Source organism: Bufo bufo, chromosome 2 (assembly GCF_905171765.1).
Source record: "Bufo bufo chromosome 2, aBufBuf1.1, whole genome shotgun sequence".
Lineage (NCBI taxonomy): Eukaryota > Metazoa > Chordata > Amphibia > Anura > Bufonidae > Bufo > Bufo bufo.
The window spans coordinates 287871955-287896649 of record NC_053390.1 but is presented as its reverse complement, the minus strand read 5'-3'; the positions used below and the strand labels follow the sequence as shown (position 1 = coordinate 287896649).

General features: G+C 44.7%; 1 protein-coding gene across 1 annotated transcript in view; it reads left to right on the top strand.

Annotated features, from left to right (window-relative positions):
- Positions 1 to 24695, top strand: part of NIPSNAP1 (nipsnap homolog 1) — a 61844-nt gene that overhangs the window by 4199 nt on the left and 32950 nt on the right. Inside the window, exons 2-5 of the mRNA XM_040416682.1 lie at positions 17614 to 17741; positions 21664 to 21709; positions 24405 to 24499; positions 24565 to 24635. Coding sequence (XP_040272616.1) covers positions 17614 to 17741; positions 21664 to 21709; positions 24405 to 24499; positions 24565 to 24635 — 340 coding nt within the window. The remainder of the gene's footprint in view (positions 1 to 17613; positions 17742 to 21663; positions 21710 to 24404; positions 24500 to 24564; positions 24636 to 24695) is intronic.

Sequence of the window (24695 nt, the reverse complement as noted above, 5' to 3'; positions counted from 1 at the left end):
GGACAGGACACTCAGGAGGGGGCTGACGCTGAGGAGCACAGGACAGGACAGGACACTCAGGAGGGGGCTGACGCTGAGGAGCACAGGACAGGACAGGACACTCAGGAGGGGGCTGACGCTGAGGAGCACAGGACAGGACAGGACACTCAGGAGGGGGCTGACGCTGAGGAGGACAGGACAGGACACTCAGGAGGGGGCTGACGCTGAGGAGGACAGGACAGGACACTCAGGAGGGGGCTGACGCTGAGGAGGACAGGACAGGACACTCAGGAGGGGGCTGACGCTGAGGAGGACAGGACACTCAGGAGGGGGCTGACGCTGAGGAGCACAGGACAGGACACTCAGGAGGGGGCTGACGCTGAGGAGGACAGGACACTCAGGAGGGGGCTGACGCTGAGGAGGACAGGACACTCAGGAGGGGGCTGACGCTGAGGAGGACAGGACACTCAGGAGGGGGCTGACGCTGAGGAGCACAGGACAGGACACTCAGGAGGGGGCTGACGCTGAGGAGGACAGGACACTCAGGAGGGGGCTGACGCTGAGGAGCACAGGACAGGACACTCAGGAGGGGGCTGATGCTGAGGAGGACAGGACACCCAGGAGGGGGCTGAGGAGCACAGGACAGGACACTCAGGAGGGGGCTTCCGCTGTTCGCCGAGCTCCCTAGCTCAGACGGCGCAGCAGTTTATTCCCTCCCCCATCCTTCCTCCTGCTTTAATTAGCTGCATATTCATTGGTGGCGGTAGGGTTGGACGATATCAAAAATATTCCCACGATATTAAGAAATTTATCGCGATAACGATATATATCGCGATAAATGCCCATTTAGAAGAAAAAAACACTTGGGGCCACAAGGAGACGTTACACTGTATGGGGGCAGCCACAAGGAGACGTTACACTGTATGGGGGCAGCCACAAGGAGACGTTACACTGTATGGGGGCAGCCACAAGGAGACGTTACACTGTATGGGGGCAGCCACAAGGAGACGTTACACTGTATGGGGGCAGCCACAAGGAGACGTTACACTGGGGGCAGCCACAAGGAGACGTTATACTGTGTGGGGGCAGCCACAAGGAGACGTTACACTGTATGGGGGCAGCCACAAGGAGACGTTATACTGTGTGGGGGCAGCCACAAGGAGACGTTATACTGTGTGGGGGCAGCCACAAGGAGGCGTTATACTGTGTGGGGGCAGCCACAAGGAGACGTTATACTGTGTGGGGGCAGCCACAAGGAGACGTTATACTGTGTGGGGGCAGCCACAAGGAGACGTTATACTGTGTGGGGGCAGCCACAAGGAGACGTTACACTGTGTGGGGGCAGCCACAAGGAGACGTTACACTGTGTGGGGGCAGCCACAAGGAGACGTTACACTGTGTGGGGGCAGCCACAAGGAGACGTTAGACTGTATGGGGGGCAGCCACAAGGAGACGTTAGACTGTATGGGGGGCAGCCACAAGGAGACGTTAGACTGTATGGGGGGCAGCCACAAGGAGACGTTAGACTGTATGGGGGGCAGCCACAAGGAGACGTTAGACTGTATGGGGGGCAGCCACAAGGAGACGTTAGACTGTATGGGGGGCAGCCACAAGGAGACGTTACACTGTATGGGGGGCAGCCACAAGGAGACGTTAATTACGATACCAATTATAACAATTAAATAAATAACACATTTATTTTGTGACCACTGACCAACCAAAAGTCCAAAAAACAGCCCCCAGCCTCTGATCAGACCCCCAGCCTCTGATCAGCCTCTCATGTGCCCCCCCCAGCCTCTCCCTCTTATCAGCCCCCTCTGGTAACTCAACCCCCCCCCCCCCCAGTATTAATCATTGGTGGCAGTGGCCACAGGGTCCCCCTCCCATCATTGGTGGCAGTGGGCAGTGCGCCCCCCCCCTCCCTTCCCAGTATTAATCATTGGTGGCAGTGGCCACAGGGTCCCCCTCCCATCATTGGTGGCAGTGGGCAGTTCCGATCGGAGCCCCAGCAGTGTAATGCTGGGGCTCCGATCGGTTACCATGGCAGCCAAGACGCTACTGAAGTCCTGGCTGCCATGGTATGTTAGTGAGCAGCATTATACTCACGTGCACTGTGGCCGCCGGGCGCTCCTTCTGTCACATGGACATTAAAAAAAGAGACAAAACTGGTCTTGTGACCATGTTACACGTATTATGTGCAGATTTTCTTGTAAAAAATCCATAGTGTAATACAGTGCCAGCTAAGTAGATGAGGTTTTCAATATCGTGTGTACAGGACTTTGATCTGTGGTGTAGATGCCAATTGTTTGTGCGGATCTTCAGTGCAGTGCCATTTACAATGCAATGGATGAGGTCTGGGGCAAATCCACATCAAAGTCCTCAAGTAATACCAGCAGATTTGGTGTGAAAACTATGCAGACTACACTGCCGTGTGCATGTACCCTTAGGTTCTTCTGCCACAGCGTAATACAGTACCAGCAAAGTGAATGAGATTTCACAAATTCCAGGTACACTTTGCTTTTTTTCTTAGGTGCAGAAATCGACCTGTTGTTTGGATTTGAAAATTCGCTTGTTTGTGTGATACATATATATGTATATAGTGGTTTCCCCATAGACTTCAATGAGGTTGTTAATATCAACAGAAACACATACTACAGCAATGGTAAATCGTACTGATTTAGGCCTCATGCACACGAACAATGTTTGTTTCCGTGTCCGTTCCGTTTATTTATTTTTTTCCGGATAGGATGCGGACACATTCATTTCAATGGGTCCGCATCAGTATGTCCGTTCCGTAGTCCCGCAAAAAAAAAAAATAGAACATGTCCTATTCTTGCCAAAAAAATAAATAAAACGGATGGCATACGGATGTGATCCGTGTTTTTTTTTTTTTTTTTTTTTTCGCATCCACAATTTGCGGACTGCAAAACACATATGATAATGGTTGTGTGCAATGCATGTAGCCTTATTTGCGGTTTTGGTGCAGATTTATTGCACTCAAATCTGCAGTGTGTACAGACACCTTAAGGCCACCTGCACACCTTCAGTTTTTCCACGTGGAAGATGCGCAGCATAGAATAGTACGAGTAAAGTGTTTGAGATTGCACAAATGTTAACGCTCATACACTTTGCTGGTATTGTAGTACGCTGCAGAATTTATGCACGCTAAGAAACCAAGTATAATCCGCACAGTGTGCAGGCATCCTTAGAAAAACATCTGAGCGCCATTCTTTTTCATGCAAATGAAACAAAAAATGAAGATACCCGTATACATTAATATGCTGCATTGACACGCAGATCAAAGACTTCTTACTGGTGTTTTCTCCTGCTGGTGTAATGCTGGGCGAGGGGACGTGCCCACTATTGCACCATTCATTTACAGCATCTAGCAGTGATGACCGGTCATGTTGTGCCCCCTCACAAGTGTGCACTGTGTGAGGCCAGGGGTGAGGGGGGTAAAGGTTGTGTTTGTTTCGTAGACTAACCTTTTGCTCTGTGGAGCCAGTAAACAGGATTATCCAGCATCCTGTCCCTCTGCTCTCGTTCTTTGGTTCTGTATCCTGAAGATTACAGAGCTGAGGTCTGAGAGGAGCACTTTCTGAGAAGCCCCCTCCAAGGTGGTGGAGATAGTCATAATTGCAATTGTTACAATGGTTTTATTTGTATCTATATTTTCATTCTCTGGATAATCCTGATTTTTTACAGTGGTTCCTTTTTAAAGGGGTTTTCTCATCTTGGAAAATTGGGGCATACCGCTGGGACCTGCACCTATATTGAGAACGGAGCCCCGAAAGTGAAGGAGAGCGCACTGCGCATGCGCAGCCGCTCTCAATTCATTTCTACGGGGCTGCCAAAAATAGCAGAGCGCTGGCTTGGCCATTGCCGTCTGCCCCATAGAAATGAATAGGAGAATGGGCCGCGCATGCGTGGCACGCTCCCATTCACTTCTATGGGAGAGACAGGGATTAGCGCTTAGTGGTGGACGGACCCCGGGAAATCTGGGGTCCTCCAGCCACAGCGCTCCCCGCTTCGTTCTCGATATAGGTACGGGTCCCAGCGGTGGGACCCGCACCTATCAGACAATTGAAGTATATCCTAGCGATATGCCCCCATTGTCTAAGGTGGGAATACCCCTTTAAGTCTCATAGTCTCTCCATCGGCCCTCGAAACCATTCTGTGCGGCCTACAACCATCTGGTAACAGACATGTTGTCTATGTCTTGTTGGTGCTCATGTGTATCTTTTATGTAGACTTCCATCAGATGGGAGTCCTGGAAATGTAACTAGACAGTAATAGTATATACCATCTGTTCAATATGCCATAAATACAGTATTTCAGTTGTTAATACTCTAAGCTTTATTTCCAGTCCTTGGGAATGCTTCAGTCTGACAATGTGGCCCCTAACCAGAAAAAGTTATGCACCCCTGCCCTTGTGGGACCCCAGCGGTCATTTGTAATCTAGGGGGAAAACCTGGCAATAAGGGTTCTCCTACAACACCACTAGAGGGGAAATTGAAGGAGGTTTTTTTCCTGATCTATCTATGTACTGAGTAGTTTCCAGTACCAGCTCATTGACTAGGGCAAGGCCACTTGGCATTTGCCCCCCATGGTGTCACTTCTTTAATGAAGACTGCGGCCATTTTAATCCAAATTGATAATTTGTCAGTATTTAACCACCTCCGGACCGCCTAACGCAGGATCGCGTTCCGGAGGTGGCAGCCCTGCGCAGAGTCACGCATATATGCGTCATCTCGCGATGGCCGAGATTTCCTGTGAACGCGCGCACACAGGCGCGCGCGCTCACAGGAACGGAAGGTAAGAGAGTTGATCTCCAGCCTGCCAGCGGCGATCGTTCGCTGGCAGGCTGGAGATGTGTTTTTTTTTAACCCCTAACAGGTATATTAGACGCTGTTTTGATAACAGCGTCTAATATACCTGCTACCTGGTCCTCTGGTGGTCCCATTTGTTTGGATCGACCACCAGAGGACACAGGTAGCTCAGTAAAGTCCCACCAAGCACCACTACACTACACTACACCCCCCCCCCCCGTCACTTATTAACCCCTTATTAGCCCCTGATCACCCCTGATCACCCCATATAGACTCCCTGATCACCCCCCTGTCATTGATCACCCCCCTGTCATTGATTACCCCCCTGTAAAGCTCCATTCAGATGTCCGCATGATTTTTACGGATCCACTGATAGATGGATCGGATCCGCAAAACGCATCCGGACGTCTGAATGAAGCCTTACAGGGGCGTGATCAATGACTGTGGTTATCACCCCATATAGACTCCCTGATCACCCCCCCTGTCATTGATTACACCCCTGTCATTGATCAACCCCCTGTAAAGCTCCATTCAGACGTCCGCATGATTTTTACGGATCCACTGATAGATGGATCGGATCCGCAAAACGCATCCGGACGTCTGAATGAAGCCTTACAGGGGCGTGATCAATGACTCTGGTGATCACCCCATATAGACTCCCTGATCACCCCCCTGTAAAGCTCCATTCAGATGTCCGCATGATTTTTACGGATGCACTGATAGATGGATCCGATCCGCAAAACGCATCCGGACGTCTGAATGAAGCCTTACAGGGGCATGATCAATGACTGTGGTGATCACCCCATATAGACTCCCTGATCACCCCCCTGTAAAGCTCCATTCAGATGTCCGCATGATTTTTACGGATGCACTGATAGATGGATCCGATCCGCAAAACGCATCCGGACGTCTGAATGAAGCCTTACAGGGGCATGATCAATGACTGTGGTGATCACCCCATATAGACTCCCTGATCACCCCCCTGTAAAGCTCCATTCAGATGTCCGCATGATTTTTACGGATGCACTGATAGATGGATCCGATCCGCAAAACGCATCCGGACGTCTGAATGAAGCCTTACAGGGGCATGATCAATGACTGTGGTGATCACCCCATATAGACTCCCTGATCACCCCCCTGTAAAGCTCCATTCAGTTGTCCGCATGATTTTTACGGATGCACTGATAGATGGATCCGATCCGCAAAACGCATCCGGACGTCTGAATGAAGCCTTACAGGGGCATGATCAATGACTGTGGTTATCACCCCATATAGACTCCCTGATCACCCCCCTGTCATTGATTACCCCCCTGTAAAGCTCCATTCAGATGTCCGCATGATTTTTACGGATGCACTGATAGATGGATCGGATCCGCAAAACGCATACGGACGTCTGAATGAAGCCTTACAGGGGCGTGATCAATGACTGTGGTTATCACCCCATATAGACTCCCTGATCACCCCCTGTCATTGATTACCCCCCTGTCATTGATTACCCCCCTGTAAAGCTCCATTCAGACGTCCGCATGATTTTTACGGATCCACTGATAGATGGATCGGATCCGCAAAACGCATCCGGACGTCTGAATGAAGCCTTACAGGGGCGTGATCAATGACTGTGGTGATCACCCCATATAGACTCTCTGATCACCCCCCTGTCATTGATCACCCCCCCTGTCATTGATCACCCCCCTGTCATTGATCACCCCCCTGTCATTGATCACCCCTCTGTAAGGCTCCATTCAGATATTTTTTTGGCCCAAGTTAGCGGAATTTATTTTTTTTTTTCTTACAAAGTCTCATATTCCACTAACTTGTGTCAAAAAATAAAATCTCACATGAACTCACCATACCCCTCACGGAATCCAAATGCGTAAAATTTTTTAGACATTTATATTCCAGACTTCTTCTCACGCTTTAGGGCCCCTAGAATGCCAGGGCAGTATAAATACCCCACATGTGACCCCATTTCGGAAAGAAGACACCCCCAGGTATTCCGTGAGGGCCATATTGAGTCCATGAAAGATTGAAATTTTTGTCCCAAGTTAGCGGAACGGGAGACTTTGTGAGAAAAAAATTAAAAATATCAATTTCCGCTAACTTGTGCCAAAAAAAAAAAAATTTCTATGAACTCGCCATGCCCCTCATTGAATACCTTGGGGTGTCTTCTTTCCAAAATGGGGTCACATGTGGGGTATTTATACTGCCCTGGCATTCTAGGGGCCCCAAAGCGTGAGAAGAAGTCTGGTATCCAAATGTCTAAAAATGCCCTCCTAAAAGGAATTTGGGCACCTTTGCGCATCTAGGCTGCAAAAAAGTGTCACACATCTGGTATCGCCGTACTCAGGAGAAGTTGGGGAATGTGTTTTGGGGTGTCATTTTACATATACCCATGCTGGGTGAGAGAAATATCTTGGTCAAATGCCAACTTTGTATAAAAAAATGGGAAAAGTTGTCTTTTGCCAAGATATTTCTCTCACCCAGCATGGGTATATGTAAAATGACACCCCAAAACACATTCCCCAACTTCTCCTGAATACGGCGATACCACATGTGTGACACTTTTTTGCAGCCTAGGTGGGCAAAGGGGCCCATATTCCAAAGAGCACCTTTAGGATTTCACAGGTCATTTACCTACTTACCACACATTAGGGCCCCTGGAAAATGCCAGGGCAGTATAACTACCCCACAAGTGACCCCATTTTGGAAAGAAGACACCCCAAGGTATTCCGTGAGGGGCATGGCGAGTTCCTAGAATTTTTTATTTTTTGTCACAAGTTAGTGGAAAATGATGATTTTTTTTTTTTTTTTTTTTTCATACAAAGTCTCATATTCCACTAACTTGTGACAAAAAATAAAAAGTTCCATGAACTCACTATGCCCATCAGCGAATACCTTGGGGTCTCTTCTTTCCAAAATGGGGTCACTTGTGGGGTAGTTATACTGCCCTGGCATTCTAGGGGCCCAAATGTGTGGTAAGGAGTTTGAAATCAAATTCTGTAAAAAATGACCTGTGAAATCCGAAAGGTGCTCTTTTGAATATGGGCCCCTTTGCCCACCTAGGCTGCAAAAAAGTGTCACACATCTGGTATCTCCGTAATCGGGAGAAGTTGGGGAATGTGTTTTGGGGTGTCATTTTACATATACCCATGCTGGGTGAGAGAAATATCTTGGCAAAAGACAACTTTTCCCATTTTTTTTATACAAAGTTGGCATTTGACCAAGATATTTATCTCACCCAGCATGGGTATATGTAAAAAGACACCCCAAAACACATTCCTCAACTTCTCCTGAATACAGAGATACCAGATGTGTGACACTTTTTTGCAGCCTAGGTGGGCAAAGGGGCCCACATTCCAAAGAGCACCTTTCGGATTTCACAGGTCATTTACCTACTTACCACACATTTGGGCCCCTAGAATGCCAGGGCAGTATAACTACCCCACAAGTGACCCCATTTTGGAAAGAAGAGACCCCAAGGTATTCGCTGATGGGCATAGTGAGTTCATGGAAGTTTTTATTTTTTGTCACAAGTTAGTGGAATATGAGACTTTGTAAGAAAAAAAAGAAAAAATAAATAAATCATAATTTTCCGCTAACTTGTGACAAAAAATAAAAAGTTCTATGAACTCACTATGCCCATCAGCGAATACCTTAGGGTGTCTACTTTCCGAAATGGGGTCATTTGTGGGGTGTTTGTACTGTCTGGGCATTGTAGAACCTCAGGAAACATGACAGGTGCTCAGAAAGTCAGAGCTGCTTCAAAAAGCGGAAATTCACATTTTTGTACCATAGTTTGTAAACGCTATAACTTTTACCCAAACCATTTTTTTTTTACCCAAACATTTTTTTTTTATCAAAGACATGTAGAACTATAAATTTAGAGCAAAATTTCTATATGGATGTCGTTTTTTTTGCAAAATTTTACAACTGAAAGTGAAAAATGTCATTTTTTTGCAAAAAAAATCGTTAAATTTCGATTAATAACAAAAAAAGTAAAAATGTCAGCAGCAATGAAATACCACCAAATGAAAGCTCTATTAGTGAGAAGAAAAGGAGGTAAAATTCATTTGGGTGGTAAGTTGCATGACCGAGCAATAAACGGTGAAAGTAGTGTAGGTCAGAAGTGTAAAAAGTGGCCTGGTCTTTCAGGGTGTTTAAGCACTGGGGGCTGAGGTGGTTAAGTTGCCCAATGTGACACCAGTTTTGCCCTAATGCATTCTGAATGGAAAAGGATCCGTTCAGAATGCATCAGTTTGCTTCCGTTCCGTCTCCATTTCGCTTTGGAGGCGGACACCAAAACGCTGCCTGCACTCCTCCTGACGAAGTGGAGCCAAACGTATCCGTCCTGGCACACAATGTAAGTCAATGGGGACGGATCCATTTTCTCTGACACAATCTGGCACAATAGAAAACAGATCCGTCCTGGCACACAATGTAAGTCATAATAGAAGACATAATACAACTGGATACGTTCATTACGGATGCAGGCGGTTGTATTATTGTAACGGAAGCGTTTTTTCAGATCCATGACGGATCCACAAAAAACGCTATTTTGAAAGTAGCCTAAGGCCCCATGCACACAGCCGTTGGGCAGCCGTGGCCGTATTGCGGCCCGCAAACGGTGGGTTGGCAATCCACGGCCACCGGCTGTGTGCACCATGCATCACGGATGGGGACCCATTCACTTGAATGGGTCCGCAATTCCGGAGATACGGAACATCGGAAGCACTACGGAGTGCTTCCATGGTGTTTCTTTCTGTTGTTCCGCACTGCAAATTAAATATGACATGTCATATTTTTTTCCGATGCAGACAGACCATGGACCCATTCAAGTTGAATGGGTCCGGCCCGCTGCACGAATGCAATTGCGGTCCCCAATGCACAGAACGGCTGTGTGCATGAGGCCTTAGACAGGTTGCCTAGATTTATCGCAGTACCTCGGGCTGGATGATAAATCTGGTGCCAGAGTAGAAACCTTTCTCTGACTCTATACCAACTACTGGTTGGCCTACTTTCAGATAGACTTTTACGACAAAATTGTGAAATAGCCATAACAACCGGTCATATTATTGCTTTAAGAGCATGTTAAGAGGGGTGGATTTTGTTGTATGTTCTGCGCAGCATGGCGGCTCAGGTCCTAGATTCCTCCCAAAGACCTGACTGTCAGTGACAACGTAAGGCTGGTTTCACATCTGCTCTCAGTATTTCCGTTCTTCTGCTCAGTTATAGAAGCAGAAAAAAGAAAATACCGGAAGTGCTGGATTTGGCATATAACAGAAGCAAACGTGGCCTAACAGACCTCGTTGACTATAATGGGGTCCGTTAGGTTTACTTTCAGGAGAACGTTTTTGTAGCACAGGACTTTTCTCTTTGCTATTTTTCAAAACTGAGCCTCTGACACGGATGTGAAAGCAGGCTAAAGCACTGCAGAATATGTCAGTGAGTCAAATAAATAATAATCCACATGAAAAGTTCCTCTCCCATTGTTTTCAGTGGAAAACCTTCATATTGATGACCTATCCTTCCGATTGGTCATCAATATCAGATCGGCGGGGCCCGACCGTTGGCACCCCGGCAGGAGCTATTGTGTAGTGGATGGGGCTGGTGGCTGCATTTATTTCAGTGGGAGCATTGCCAGATCTACACAGCGTTGTCCACCACATAGTCCAGTGCTGGAATCTAATGTTAATGACCTATCTCAAGTGTTACATGGCTGAGGCTGTGGTTTTCGCGCTCTGCATTGCAAAGGGGGGAGGAGATCCCACCATAATTTCACATGCTGCAGATTTCAAATCCGCGCTGCTAGTCAATTTATGCTGCAGTTTTTTTTTTTTTATTTGTTTTTTTTACGCCGCCTGTTGACATTTTTCTGAAAATCTTCTTTGCCGATGCTGTACAATGCTGCGGATTTTCTGCGCCATTCACGTTTATGACTGTACGGTATATTGTTCTTGAAGTGAGTTCTGAAGGCATAACATGTGAGGTTTCAGTTTATGAAAAATGAATAATTCATTATGAGGTGTTCATGGAGCGGCATCACCTGAGCCATGAGAAGTATAAAGCCATTGGTGAGCCTTGGGGAAATTACCATAGGTGTATAACCAGTATATTACCAACTGATGGACTTTTACATCAAATTTCTTTGTTTCCGTTCTGGAATACCCTTTTAAACATTTCACTAGTATGGATCATCAAGGATTTTAAAATTGTATGCTGTTGCCCAGAGACCCATTTTCTCTATATGTGGCCAGCCCTGATGGTAATATTAACTAGCAAAGCAATTTAACCCAAAGTTGTGCGGCCCCCGCTCCCATTCATTTCTATGGGGCCAACGGAAATAGCTGAGCCAGCACTCAGCTATTTTCTGCGGTCCCATTGAAATGAATGGATGGCGGCTGAGCATGCACAGTGCACCCTCCACTACTTTCCCCGCTGTCTGTTCTCCGTGTAGGTGCGGGTTCCAGAGGTGGGACCCGCACCTATCAGACAATGGGGGCATATCCTATCAATATGCCCCCATTGTTTGTGAAGGCAAAAACCCTTTAAAGAGAACCTGTCTCCTCTCCTGACATGTCTGTTTTAGTAACTACCTGCATTTCCCATGTAATAACAATTCTGGAGCATCTATAATGTACCATTCCTTTATTATTCCTGCTAGAAGTTATAAATAAATTGCTAACAGTTTCCAACGAAGGTCCAGATGGGTGTTACCAGTTGGAGGTGTGCATCTGCACAATCTAACATTGGCAGCACTGATTGGATGGTGCCAGACTGTGCAGTGATACTCCCCCCAGTTATACTTCTCTGGACCTTCACTGCAAACTGCTAATAATTAATTCCATTAATTTCTAGCAGGAATAATAGCAGAATAGTACAACATGGAGTCATAAGAATAGATTCTCCGGAATTATGACGTGGGGAATGCAAGTATTTGTCAGGAGAGGTGAGGTCCTCTTTAACTGGGATTGACTGGTATGGTGATGGTACAGTACGGATGTAGACTAACAAAAGTATATTGGTGGTGAAGCGCTAAGAAACGAATGAAAGAACGCACTGTTTGCCACATTTGACCCCACGCCTTCTGTTTTAGGATGTAGATCGTGTACAGACTGACAGGCCATTAGAGGTGCTTTTCCTCTCTGACTGGCTTAGTGGAATCTAGTGACTGAGCTTTAATTTTGGCATCGCTTGTGAAGAAGTTGTAAATGAAAGAGAGTACAGATAGGAATTGTGTACTTACCAACACTCTTACTCTGCCCTCCAGAATGCCCCCAACCACGAATGGCCTCTTCTAGGTGGGGCTTACATAAGACCCATCCATTTTCACTTTGTCCTTGCAGCATCTCATCCAGTTATGTGACATCTCTGATTCCATCTCTCTGTATGTGACTTTGTGTATGTCCTGAAGCTACCCTATGGAATTGGGTGGTAAATTAAAGTGGTTATCCGGGCTTTTAGTATTGACGACCTATCCTCCGGATAGGCCATCGATATCAGATCGATGGGGATCCGACACCCGGCACACCCGCCGATGAGCTGTACGAGGAGATGGCGCGCGGTGTGCCGGCATATTAACCCCTTGTATGCCGCGGTCAAAGCAGACCGCGGCATGCGGAGGGTACGGGTGCCCTCCGCATCTCCATCGGGTCCCCGCGCTGCAGTGGCGGGGACCCGATGGCAGAGAAGGCAAGCCCTATGCCTTCCATAGGCATCGGGGCTTGCCTTCTAGGGAAGCCTGTGAGATCCAGCATACAAACTGACATGCAATGTATTACAATACATCCTGTATTGTAATACATTGCAAAGGGGATCAGACCCCAGATTTTGGAGTCCCATAGTGGGACAAAAAAAAGAAAAGAAAAGAAAATTTCCCCAAAATAAAGTACATAAAATTATAGAAAAAAAAAGAACCAGACATATTGGGAATTGCCGCATCCGTAACCGGCTATATAAAAATATCACATAATCCACCATAATCCAATTTTTCTCAACGCCGTAGAAAAAATTAAATAAAAACTGCTAAAACAATAATTTTTTTTTTTTTGTCACCTTACATCTCAAAAAAGTGCAACACCAAGTAATCAAAAAGGTGTATGCCCCCCAAAATAGTACAAATCAAACAGTCACCTCATCCTGCAAAAAATGAGCCCCTACCCTACATAAAACAATCAGGCAAAAAATAAAGAAAACTGTGGCTCTCAGAATACGGAAACAATAAATTGTTTTGTTTTTGTTTTTTATTTCAAAAATGCTTTTATTGTTAAAAGTGAAAAAATTAAAATAAAAAAGTATACACATTAGGTATCGCTATGTCCATAGCAACCAGGTCTATTAAAATATCAAAAGACCTAAACCCTCAGGTGAACACCGTAAAAAAAGAATAATTTAAAAAAGGTGTCAAAAAAGCCAATTTTTGCCACCTCACATCACAAAAATACCAAGCGATCAAAAAGTCATACGCACCCCAAAATCATACCAATCTAACAGTCATCTCATCCCGCAAAAAATGAGACCCTACTTAAGACAATCTCCCAAAAAAATAAAAATAAAATATGGCTTTCAGAATATGGAGACACTAAAAATCTTTTTTTTTTTCAAAAATGCTGTATTATGTAAAACTGAAACAAACAACCCAAAAATTTTCATATTTGGTATTGTCGCATCTGTAACAACCTGCTCTATAAAAAATAGCACATAATCTAACCTGTCAGATGAACACTGTAAAAAAACTCAAAATAAAAACTGTGCCAAAAGAGCTATTTTTCGTTACCTTACCTCATAAAAAGTGTAATATAGAACAACCAAACATCATATGTACCCTAAAATAGTACCAACAAAACTGCCACCTTATCCCATAGTTTCCAAAATGGGGTCACTTTTTTTTGGAGTTTCTACTCTAGGGGTGCATCAGGGGGTCTTCAAATGTGACATGGCATCTTAAAATTATCCCAGTGAAATCTGCCCTCCAAAAACCACATGGCGCTCATTTCCTTCTGCGCCCTGCCGTGTGCCCGTACAGCAGTTTACGATCTGTAAACTACAGAATCGGGGTAAGGCCTCATGCACACGACCGTTGTGTGCATCCGCGGCCGTTGTTCCGTTTTCTTTTTTTTTTTTTTGCGGACCCATTGACATTCAATAGGTCCATGGAAAAATCGGAAAATGCACCGTTTGGCTTCCGCGTCCGTGATCCGTATTTCCAGTCCGTGAAAAAAATATGACCTGTCCTATTTTTTTTCATGGACAACGGTTCACGGACACATTCAAGTCAATGGGTCCGTGAAAAATCACGGATGCACACAAGATAGTCATCTGCGTCCGTGATCCGTGTCCGTTTTTCCTATCATTTTCAATGAAAACTTGACTGTTTTTTTTTTTTCACTTTTCATCTCCGTGGATCCTCCAAAAATCAAGGAAGACCCACGGAAGAAAAAACGGTCCCGAAACAACGGAAATCCGTTTTGCGGACCGCAAAAAAAAACGGTCGTGTGCATGAGGCCTAATAAATATAGAGTTTTGTTTGGCTGTTAACCCTTGCTTTTTTTTTTTTTGCGGAAAAAAATGGATAAAAAAAAAAAAAGTGAAATTCTAAAATTTCATCTACATTTTCCTTTAATTCTTGTGGAACACCTAAAGGGTTAACAAAGTTTGTAAAATCATCGGGCCATTTATGGGTGGTTTCTATTATGTAAGTCCCACAAAGGGACTTCAAACCTAAATTGGTCCTTAAAAAGTGGGTTTTGGAAATTTTCTGAAATAGTTTAAGATTTACTTCTCCCTTCTAACGTCCCAAAAAAATTAAAATGTAATTTCCAAAATGATCCAAACATGAATTAGACATATGGGAAATGTAAAGTAATAACTATTTTATGAGGTATCACTATCTGTTTTAAAAGCAGAGAAATATAAATTTGGAAAATTGGTAATTTTTCCAAATGTTTGGTAATTTTTTTTATTTTTTATAAATAAAAATGAAATATTTTGACTCAACTTTACCACTGAAGTACAATATGTGACGAGAAAACACTCTCAAGTGACACATGCCAGATTGCAAATGGCAGGGTCCTGAAGGGGTTGTCCCAGAAGAAGTCTACAGTTTTCAAACCAACACTTGGATCTGAACACTTTTGTTCTTGCATGTAATTTAAAATTTCGTATAGCCACTGAGTTATTCAATAAAATCTTTATAGCGCCACCTGCTGTTTGCTCTTTCTAATTTCTCTTTTCTGCTCACTGAATTGGAAGCACATGCTCTGTTCCATCCTTCATCTGACACCAGCTGTAGCAGACAGGGCACGCCCTATGAGTAAGGACACACCCCATAGCTGCAGAGCAATACATGGGGAGATCTCTGGATCCATGTGAGGTACAGGGCTGGTTCTAACTTTGTTAGAAAGAGATTGTCATGGACTATATGATATTGGATTTAAATTTTTTACATTAAAGGGGTTTTTTCACTTCAGCAAATTATATTTCTCATGTATGGAAAGTTAATACAAGGCACTTACTAATGTATTGTGATTGTTCATATTGCTTCCTTTGCTGGCTGGATTAATTTTTCCCTCATATTATATGCTGCTTGTATGCAGGGATTACCTTGCAATCCAGCAGTGGTGGTCGTTCTTGCACACTATAGGAAAAGGTGTCAGCCTTTCTTGTGGCCGATACCATGGCAGTGCATAGGCCGGCGCTTTTTCCTATAGTGTGCAAGTATGACTACTGCTGCTGGATTGCAGGGTGGTCGTAACTCCTGGATACGAGCACAGTATAATGTTATGGAAAAATGAATCCTGCCAGCAAAGGAAGCAATATGGATAATAACAATATATTAAGTGCCTTGTATTAACTTTGTCTACATGACGAATGCTATTTGCTAAAGTGACAAAACCATTTTAACTGTGGGATAACCCTTTTAATGACCCATCCCCACCCAATGGACCAATGCACCAATAGAGCATGGTGCACTGTTTTGTCCTAGATTTTTTATGGAATTTGGGACAGGGCCTTCAATAGCCTAATATGTCAACATAGCCTAATATTGTAAGTTTTAAGCTTCGTGGTCTATCCTTAGGATAGCTATGCATGTCACACAAGGGCAGACTGGCCATAGGACCTACAGGGAAAACTCCTGGTGGGCTGAAAGCCATGGTAAGTAATGATCTGATGCTCCCCTCATGACTCCTAAATTCAATAGTATTTCCATCCTGATGCAACTGGAGTAGGAGCACAGAACTGGGAGGTATTTTGTGCCGCTGGGGCGGTATTCTTTGATAGACTGCAGTATTTGGCTCTGCTGGGGTGGTATAGTGGGTCACAATATGGTAATGCTGGCCCCGCCTACTTGTGTTGACCCTGCCTTCTGTCAGTTTGGGTCCCACTACAAAATAGGGCTACTTTCAGTTTTTTGTTTTTATTTTCCAGGGTCACTAAGTTCCCAGTCCGTCCCTGCACACAACTCAATACCATGCCATATGGCGGTACTTACTGTTCACTTCTTATTATTCAGCTACTTTCACACAGTCAGCATCTGTAAGCCAAAGCCAGCAGTGGGTCCAGAACCTAGAATCCATTACTTTTTCTCTGTAGGTTCCCATCCTGGTTTTGGCCTACAAATACTGATGTAAAATACTGACCGTAAAGTGGCTTATCTCTGTATCCTGTCAGTGATCTGCTGTAAAAACCACCAGACTGTACTTTGTTATCCATTAACTTTCAAATAAAAATGATAGGATGACTTTTGGACTGTAAAAGTGAAAGGCGTTGTATGCGGCGGTGTCACAACTCTTTCTTAATCACCCCTTTAGCATTAAACTGTATATTACCAAGGTACTGGTTGCCAACAAATATAAGAGTAGTTGTTAAAGTGAAAATCCACATTTGGAGTCACTATTAAAGGGGTTGTCTGATTTATTTATTTTTTGGTCAGGATAAGTCAGCAATATCAGATTGGCGGGGGTCCTACTGCTGGCTTGAAGAGAACGCAGCACTCGCCGTTGACATTGCAGCTCCTCCGTCCCATTCACTTTAAAGGGATTCTATCATGAGATTTGAGCCCTATAAGCTAAGCATATGGCCAGGTCCGTACTAATAACATGAATCCTAAACTGCCCTTATTAAACCTGCTTGTGGCTCTATTAGCCCAAAAAACTGGTTTTTATAAGCTGTCACTCTCCTACCTAAGGTGCCCAAGGGGTTTTACGTTAACCCAGGGTGCCCGCCCGCACCCCTCGCCGTCTGGTGCCCAGCGCCGCCTTCGCAATCCTCCCGTCCCTCTGCTAGATCCGGCGCCTGCGCACTAGGCTCAGCCTAATGCGCCGCGGACTCCTGGCAGCAGCTTCGTTGAGCGAAGTGCGCATGCGCCGGCCTGATGCGCATGCGCACTTCGCTCAACGAAGCCGCTGCTAGGAGTCCGCGGCGCATCAGGCCGAGCCTAGTGTGCAGGCGCCGGATCTAGCAGAGGGACGGGAGGATTGCGGGGCTGAGGTGAGGAAGGCGGCGCTGGGCACCAGACGGCGAGGGGTGCGGGCGGGCACCCTGGGTTAACGTAAAACCCCTTGGGCACCTTAGGTAGGTGAGTGACAGCTTATAAAAACCAGTTTTTTGGGCTAATAGAGCCACAAGCAGGTTTAATAAGGGCAGTTTAAGATTCATGTTATTAGTACGGACCTGGCCATATGTTTAGCTTATAGGGCTCAAATCTCATGATAGAATCCCTTTAAGCAACTTATGGTCCTGTTGTTGCTGCTTTTTGTTCAGTAGACACTTAACAGCATATCCTAACTTTCCATTCTTTTCCTACTAGGTATTCGTCTGACTCTAAAGAGAGCAGCTGGCTTCAGTCCCTTTTTGTAAGGAAGGTGCATCCACGCAAAGATGCACATTCAACTTTGCTGTCTAAGAAGGAGACCAGTGGCCTGTACAAAATTCAATGTAAGCGAGCAGTTTCTGCGAGTTGTCTGCTGTAGAGAATGAAGTAGTGTACAGCGGACACACATTGATTTCTGTGTGCAGCGTGATGCTTGATCAACGTGTCTAAGTGGACCTGTTATTTCAAGAGGTGGTGTTTTTTTATTTTTTGTTTTTTTTTTAGGGTTGTCCAAGTCAGACAAACCCAAGTCAGACAAACAGTACAGACCAAAAGTTTGGACACACCTTCTCATTCAAAGAGTTTTCTTTATTTTCATGACTATGAAGGCATCAAAACTATGAATTAACACATGTGGAATTATATACATAACAAACAAGTGTGAAACAACTGAAAATATGTCATATTCTAGGTTCTTCAAAGTAGCCACCTTTTGCTTTGATTACTGCTTTGCACACTCTTGGCATTCTCTTGATGAGCTTCAAGAGGCAGTCCCCTGAAATGGTCTTCCAACAGTCTTGAAGGAGTTCCCAGAGATGCTTAGCACTTGTTGGCCCTTTTGCCTTCACTCTGCGGTCCAGCTCACCCCAAACCTGTCACGACCATGGTATGGCCGTGACTCCTGAACTGCATGCGGTTGCCTGTGGTCTGGAGTTGTTGTCAATCACAGGTGAGGGCTGAAGTATGTTGCCTCACCTGTGGTTGCCGCTGGCAACATTAGGTTTGTGACAGTAGAGCAGCTGGAGCTGGTTGCTAGGCTGCTCGCTGTCATTGCATGCGGTTGCACCTGGCAACCTGTCTATTAGGTGTGCCTTGTGTTTGTTTGTTGTGCACAAGGTTTTTGTATGTGTGCACGTCCCCTTTAAGTGTCTGTCTTCCTTTCCCTGGTGTGAGAAGGGTTAATTCCCTTCCTAGTATGTGAGCACTGGGTGTGTCTGTGTGGGTGTGGCTACATGGGCTATAAAGCCTCAGTTGAGAGCAGATGTCTGAGGGGTACTTCAGCCATGGTTAGCTGGAGTCTTCCTCCTGGTTTATATCCCATCTGCCAGTGAGGGCCACCCTTGTGGTCTTAGGTTTGTGTTACAAGATGTTATGAAGATATTTGGTTTTTATTCTTTGCAGCTTACGGTCCTGGGTTCCTGTGTGATGTGTGGCGTGTGTGCTGTGTCCGTTTGTGTTGTTGTGGACAGCAGCACTTGCACATGGGTTCCCGGCTTTGTGTCTGTGGCAGGTGAATGTTGTGTTTGTGGCATGTACCTGCCATTGCCATAAGTTGTATATGTTCCCCCCCTTCCATGCAGCTTGGCCAGTGAGACTCCTGTTCCTCCATATCCAGAAGGAACAGGTCGTCTTACCCTGCTCCTAGTTTAGGGCCACCCTGAGGGCTAGCAGGGACTTCAAGGTTCCGGAGCATGAGCCCTCCTACCATCAAGGTCGGCTCATTCAGCTAGGAGTCTGGGTCAGATTAGGGATGCGATAGGAGGTGACCTGCTCCCTATTTCTGTGGTCCTGGCCAAGTAGCGACCTACCATCTCCTTGCATCGCACGGCTGAGGGTTTTCCCCATCCTCAGCCGTGACAAAACCATCTCGATTGGGTTCAGGTCCGGTGACTGTGGAGGCCAGGTCATCTGGCGCAGCACCCCATCACTCTCCTTCATGGTCAAATAGCCCTTACTTTCAAAGTTTTCCCAATTTTTCGGCTGACTGACCTTCATTTCTTAAAGTAATGATGGCCACTCGTTTTTCTTTACTTAGCTGCTTTTTTCTTGCCATAATACAAATTCTAACAGTCTATTCAGTAGGACTATCAGCTGTGTATCCACCTGACTTCTCCTCAACGCCACTGATGGTCCCAACCCCATTTATAAGGCAAGAAATCCCACTTATTAAACCTGACAGGGCACACCTGTGAAGTGAAAACCATTTCAGGGGACTACCTCTTGAAGCTCATCAAGAGAATGCCAAGAGTGTGCAAAGAAGTAATCAAAGCAAAAGGTGGCTACTTTGAAGAACCTAGAATATGACATATTTTTAGTTGTTTCACACTTGTTTGTTATGTATATAATTCCACATGTGTTAATTCATAGTTTTGATTCCTTCATAGTCATGAAAATAAAGAAAACTCTTTGAATGAGGTGTGTCCAAACTTTTAGTCTGTACTGTATATATAGTATGTGTGTGTATATAGATATAGAAATTTCGGATTGCTGGCAAAACTTGTCAGGCAGATATGTAAATGATTACAGGTATGGTCTGATTAGACACTGGGACTTCCCACAAGGGGGCATAAAAGTGCTTCCCCTGATGCCCTATAAAAAGGCTCTCAGAGGTTTCTTTTGATTAGTGTACATCATGGTCACAGATAGTTGACTGCTAGACATGGCTCTATGACGAACCCAAAGACATTTTGCCCAGTTGACAGACGTTGAGAGGGGACGCATCATTGGACTAAGAGAAGCAGGGTGGTCGTTCTGATGAACTGGCTGTCATCTTGGCTGTTCTGACCTACATGAGGGCATGCACGCAAGGTGAACAGCCTCCAGACGGCCCAGACAGACCACCAGTTGAGAGGATTGTAACATCTCCCCATGTAGAACTATCAGTGACTGACAGCTATCTATGTATACACCCTCACACAGGGAATGCTATCACTGATAACGCCTCCCCGTGTACACTTAAGTCAGAAATAGCAGATATATAAATGACACATTTTACTGAATATTTTCCCATAAAACTGTATATCAATCTGCTCAGCTCCTCCTGCTCTATAACATGCTGTATGCAGACTGCACTGCATTTTGTGGTGACAGGTCCTCTTTAAAATTTACCGGTAGTTGGATGATCTGAAACATTTACAGCAAAATGTGACAAATCAGCATATATAGAAGAAATTGAGTGAGAGCAGGGGTGGATTTGAAACATAAAGTGACCTTAAAAAGTATCTAAAAGTTGCCTAATTTAGTAGGCGTCTCCAAATTGACAAGAAAGGGAAAAAGTTGTTTCACAAGCAAGGGTAAGGGTACTTTAACACTAGCGTTATTCTTTTCCAGCACGGAGTTTTGTCATAGGGGCTCAATACCGGAAAAGAACTGATCAGTTTCTTCCCCATGCATTCTGAATGGAGAGAAATCCGTTCAGGATGTCTTCAGTTCAGTCACTGAACAGCGTTTTGGACGGAGGAAATACCGCAGCATGCTGCAGTGTTCTCTTCGTCCAAAATTCTGGATCAGTTGCCGGCCTTAATTTAATTTGAAATGTATTAGTGCCGGATCTGGCATTAAAAACACCATGCGCAGACATGTAAAAATGTAAAATTAAAACGGATCCGTTTGTCCCAGAGAGAAGGGCTGAATCCTAGCTGCTGGACTACTAGATATCTAGGAGCACTAAGAAGGGGCATTCCTTTTGGGAAGCACTAAGGGGCCATTAATCATACTGGGGGGCACTATGGGGACCATTTTATGTCCAGGGACCTGGGAGCACCATGGGGGGCATTATGTACATTGTGAGAACACTATAGGGGTTGGGATGTTAAAAACCCCATAGTGTATGGCCATTAAAAACGGCCATAAAAACAGATACCTGGCCAGAAAATGGATGCAGACACTGATGCAAACTAATGGCCATGTGATCAACAATTGCAAGAAGATGATGATCAGCACTGGTCTCTGGAGACACTGATGCGTGGTGTGTGTATTTCTGTATACTAGAGATGTGGTCAGCCACATGAGGGCATGACTTGCTTGGTCCACCGGGATTTTCCCGGTGCAGTCAGTGCATATACTATTTTGCAGATATTACCTTTCATGGGCACCACAGTAGAAAATAGCCTCAAGGTGACACTAATGTGTGGATACCACTTAGCCGTAGTATGCGATGGTTCCTGTCTCCATGCCTCGCAGCTAGCTGTCGACCCCTGTTCTGCTATCTAATATTATAAAACAAAACTACTTTTAATGGAAGCTTATATTTTTTTTTCACTGCAGTCCATAACGTGAAGCCAGAATGCCTGGATGCTTATAACAAATTGACGTGAGTATCATCTATGTAAGTGGGCTGGATCACTGTGATTGAAAAGACAGTTCTGTGTATTTATGTTACGGAAAACGATACAATTATGCAAATTGTTTTCCTGTCGCGTGCTATAAACTGACAATACATTATTTCTACTCTATTTTTGGGGGTATTGTACCTTTTACCATTTCATTCTGTCAGTCCTCACGTCATAAACAAAAAAAATATTATATATATATATATATATATATATATATATATATATATATATATATATATATATATATATATATATATATATATATATTTTATATTTATTTTTTATGAAAAATCTTCAGAGAGAAACCGATATAGAAAGCGGACATCTTGTTAATCACCTGATTGCCATGGGTCCCCCACTCCTGGCACCCCTGGTTAACAGCTGATTTCACTGGGAGAAGCAACTGCCATCCAAGCATTTCCTTTGGCAATTGCAGGGGAAATATAGTATTATATGGTGACCATGCCAATGAATGGCCATCGATGTCATACAAAGATGACTGGAGTACGCCAGAATACTACTAGTAGTATATTAGTAGAGAGGGAGACTCTCTCTCTGTATTCTCTATAGGAACTGTCTTCATGAGAAAACCTTTTTTAATGTAAAATTCGTATGTGCTGTTTTACTGTGGATTCACAAATAAATAGGCTTAAAGAATGGCTAAGTGAATAAATGATTAACTGAATAATAGCAGTGATAAAAGATGGATAGAGCACCAGTTTTATTAAAGCATATAACGTAAAGAAACAGTCACGTCTCTCGGGTCAGATCCTGATAAGCTCAAGATGGTGGATAACAAAGAAATGTGTGTTCAAAAGATGTCTTATTTAGAGGTTACCCTCTGTGACCTGTAAAGAGAGAGTATTTATATACTGTGGCTAATATCCAGAGTAGAGAGGTCTTTGAGTGACTCAGTAGGGTCCTGGTAGGTTGCCACAGGTATCTGGAGCAGTGCAAACCACAGCTGATGGAGACTGCATGGGGGAGGATCCATAGAGAACACAACGATCAAGGTGGTTCCACAGATGCTCAATTGGGTTCACGTCTGGGGAACTAGTGCGCCTGGGTAGTATTTGGAAGTCTAGATTATGCTCTTCCAATGAATGTCGGACCTTTCTAGCCATGTGACATGTTGGATTTCTTGCTGGAAGATCCCATCCACTCCAGGTAAGATAGTCCGCATGTATGGGTGTATGTGACCTTCAAGGATAGATTCATACCCAGATTGGTTGAGAGGGACCAGAGAATTCCACAAAAGCATTTCCCACCATCAACTTGTGTTCTTCCAGCAATGGTTGCAGGGTGTTTGTTCTCTGATGTTTCTCACCTGACAGCAACGTCTACATTCGATGAAGCAGAAAACGCGACTCATTGGAAAGTGTAACCCTTTGCCAATCAGTGGAGGTGTGAACCCTTTTCTTTTCTGTCATTAGCACAGGTGCAGAGACCATCTGTCTGCTTCTGAGCCCCATACACAGTAGGATTAGCTGAACTGTTGTGGGCCCCCTGGTTCATTTTGGCGGGGAGCTGCTCCGCTGTAGCGTGTCTGCCTGCCTTTGTGTGATGGTCATCTCTCACATTAATGGCATGTGGTGCTCCACAGTTTCCACTTCGCTAATTGCCAATTTGTCTACTCACGATACACTTTCACCACAGCAGCACATAAACAGTTCATAGAAATACAGCCAACCCTTGACTGAAATGCCAAAAATCATCACAACTCTGATGAATCGCCCCTTTTACCCATTACCGCAATCAGTATCCAGACAGCCTATCGCACACGTTATATACCCACCAAGCCAGCTCACGAAATGTGACTCTCTGTATGAGCTATGTGCTGCCGAAGTCAAAAGTAGGACTGTATACTCTTATGGGGTCATTTATTAAGACCAGCGTTTTAGACACCAGTCTTAATACTCCTGCGCTGGAGCTTTATGTGCCTAAGTTATGTAGAAGTGCCAGCCTCTACATAACTTGGGCGCATTCAGCGCCTAACAGCCGTAAATCTTTAGATGGTTTTCTATGCCAAAAACTGACAAAGAAAATGATGATAAATGAGATGGGCCTGCCCTATTCTCCGCCCATGCCTTTTTTTTTTTTTTTACAACCCGCGTACGTGGCATGGAAGGGTTGTTTGCTTGTTCATGCTGAGAAAATTGAAGTTTTAATATATGCAAATGAGCCTCTTGGAGCAATGGGGGCACTGCTCTCTAGAGGCACTGCTCTCTCTGCAACTGCCGCGGCCTCTACACTTTGACAGGGCCAAGCGTTATGATGTTTTCACTGCCTGGCCCTGTCAATTAAAGTAGAGAAGGCATGGCAGTTGCTCCTAGAGGCTTATTTGAATATATTAAAACCATTTTTCTCAGCAATGCGGGCACATATGACCATGGGACCAACACAGGTGTCTTCAGCTGCCAGCGCACATGTAACAGGTCAGCCAGTGTCATAGGTACAAATCTGCTGACAGATGCCCTTTTGAAATGGTGGCCATATGTATGACATAAATTGTTCAGTCAGTGGCTATTCTTCTTAACTCTGCCATATTTGTTTATTTAAATGAAACCAATAACCTGATGGGGCTTATTGAAAGGGGGTTTTCATGAGACAACCCCTTTAATTTATGTGACTGTTGTCTAATACACGTTACTTGTCTCTTCTATATGTATATAGAGAGGAAGTGCTGCCTAAACTGCACCAGGACCCAGATTACCCATGTGATTTGGTGGGCAATTGGAATACGTGGTATGGGGAGCAAGACCAAGCAGGTGGGTACAGACTTGTTGGGAGGGTATTTGCACAGTTGCTGGTTAAATGCTGGTTTTCATTTCAGTTCATCTCTGGCGATTCTCTGGGGGATATCCTGCACTCATGGACTGTATGAATAAGTTGAAAAATAACAAGGTAATGAGCAAAGACAATGTAACACAATCCTCTAGTAGACAAACTATATCTGTGGTCCGT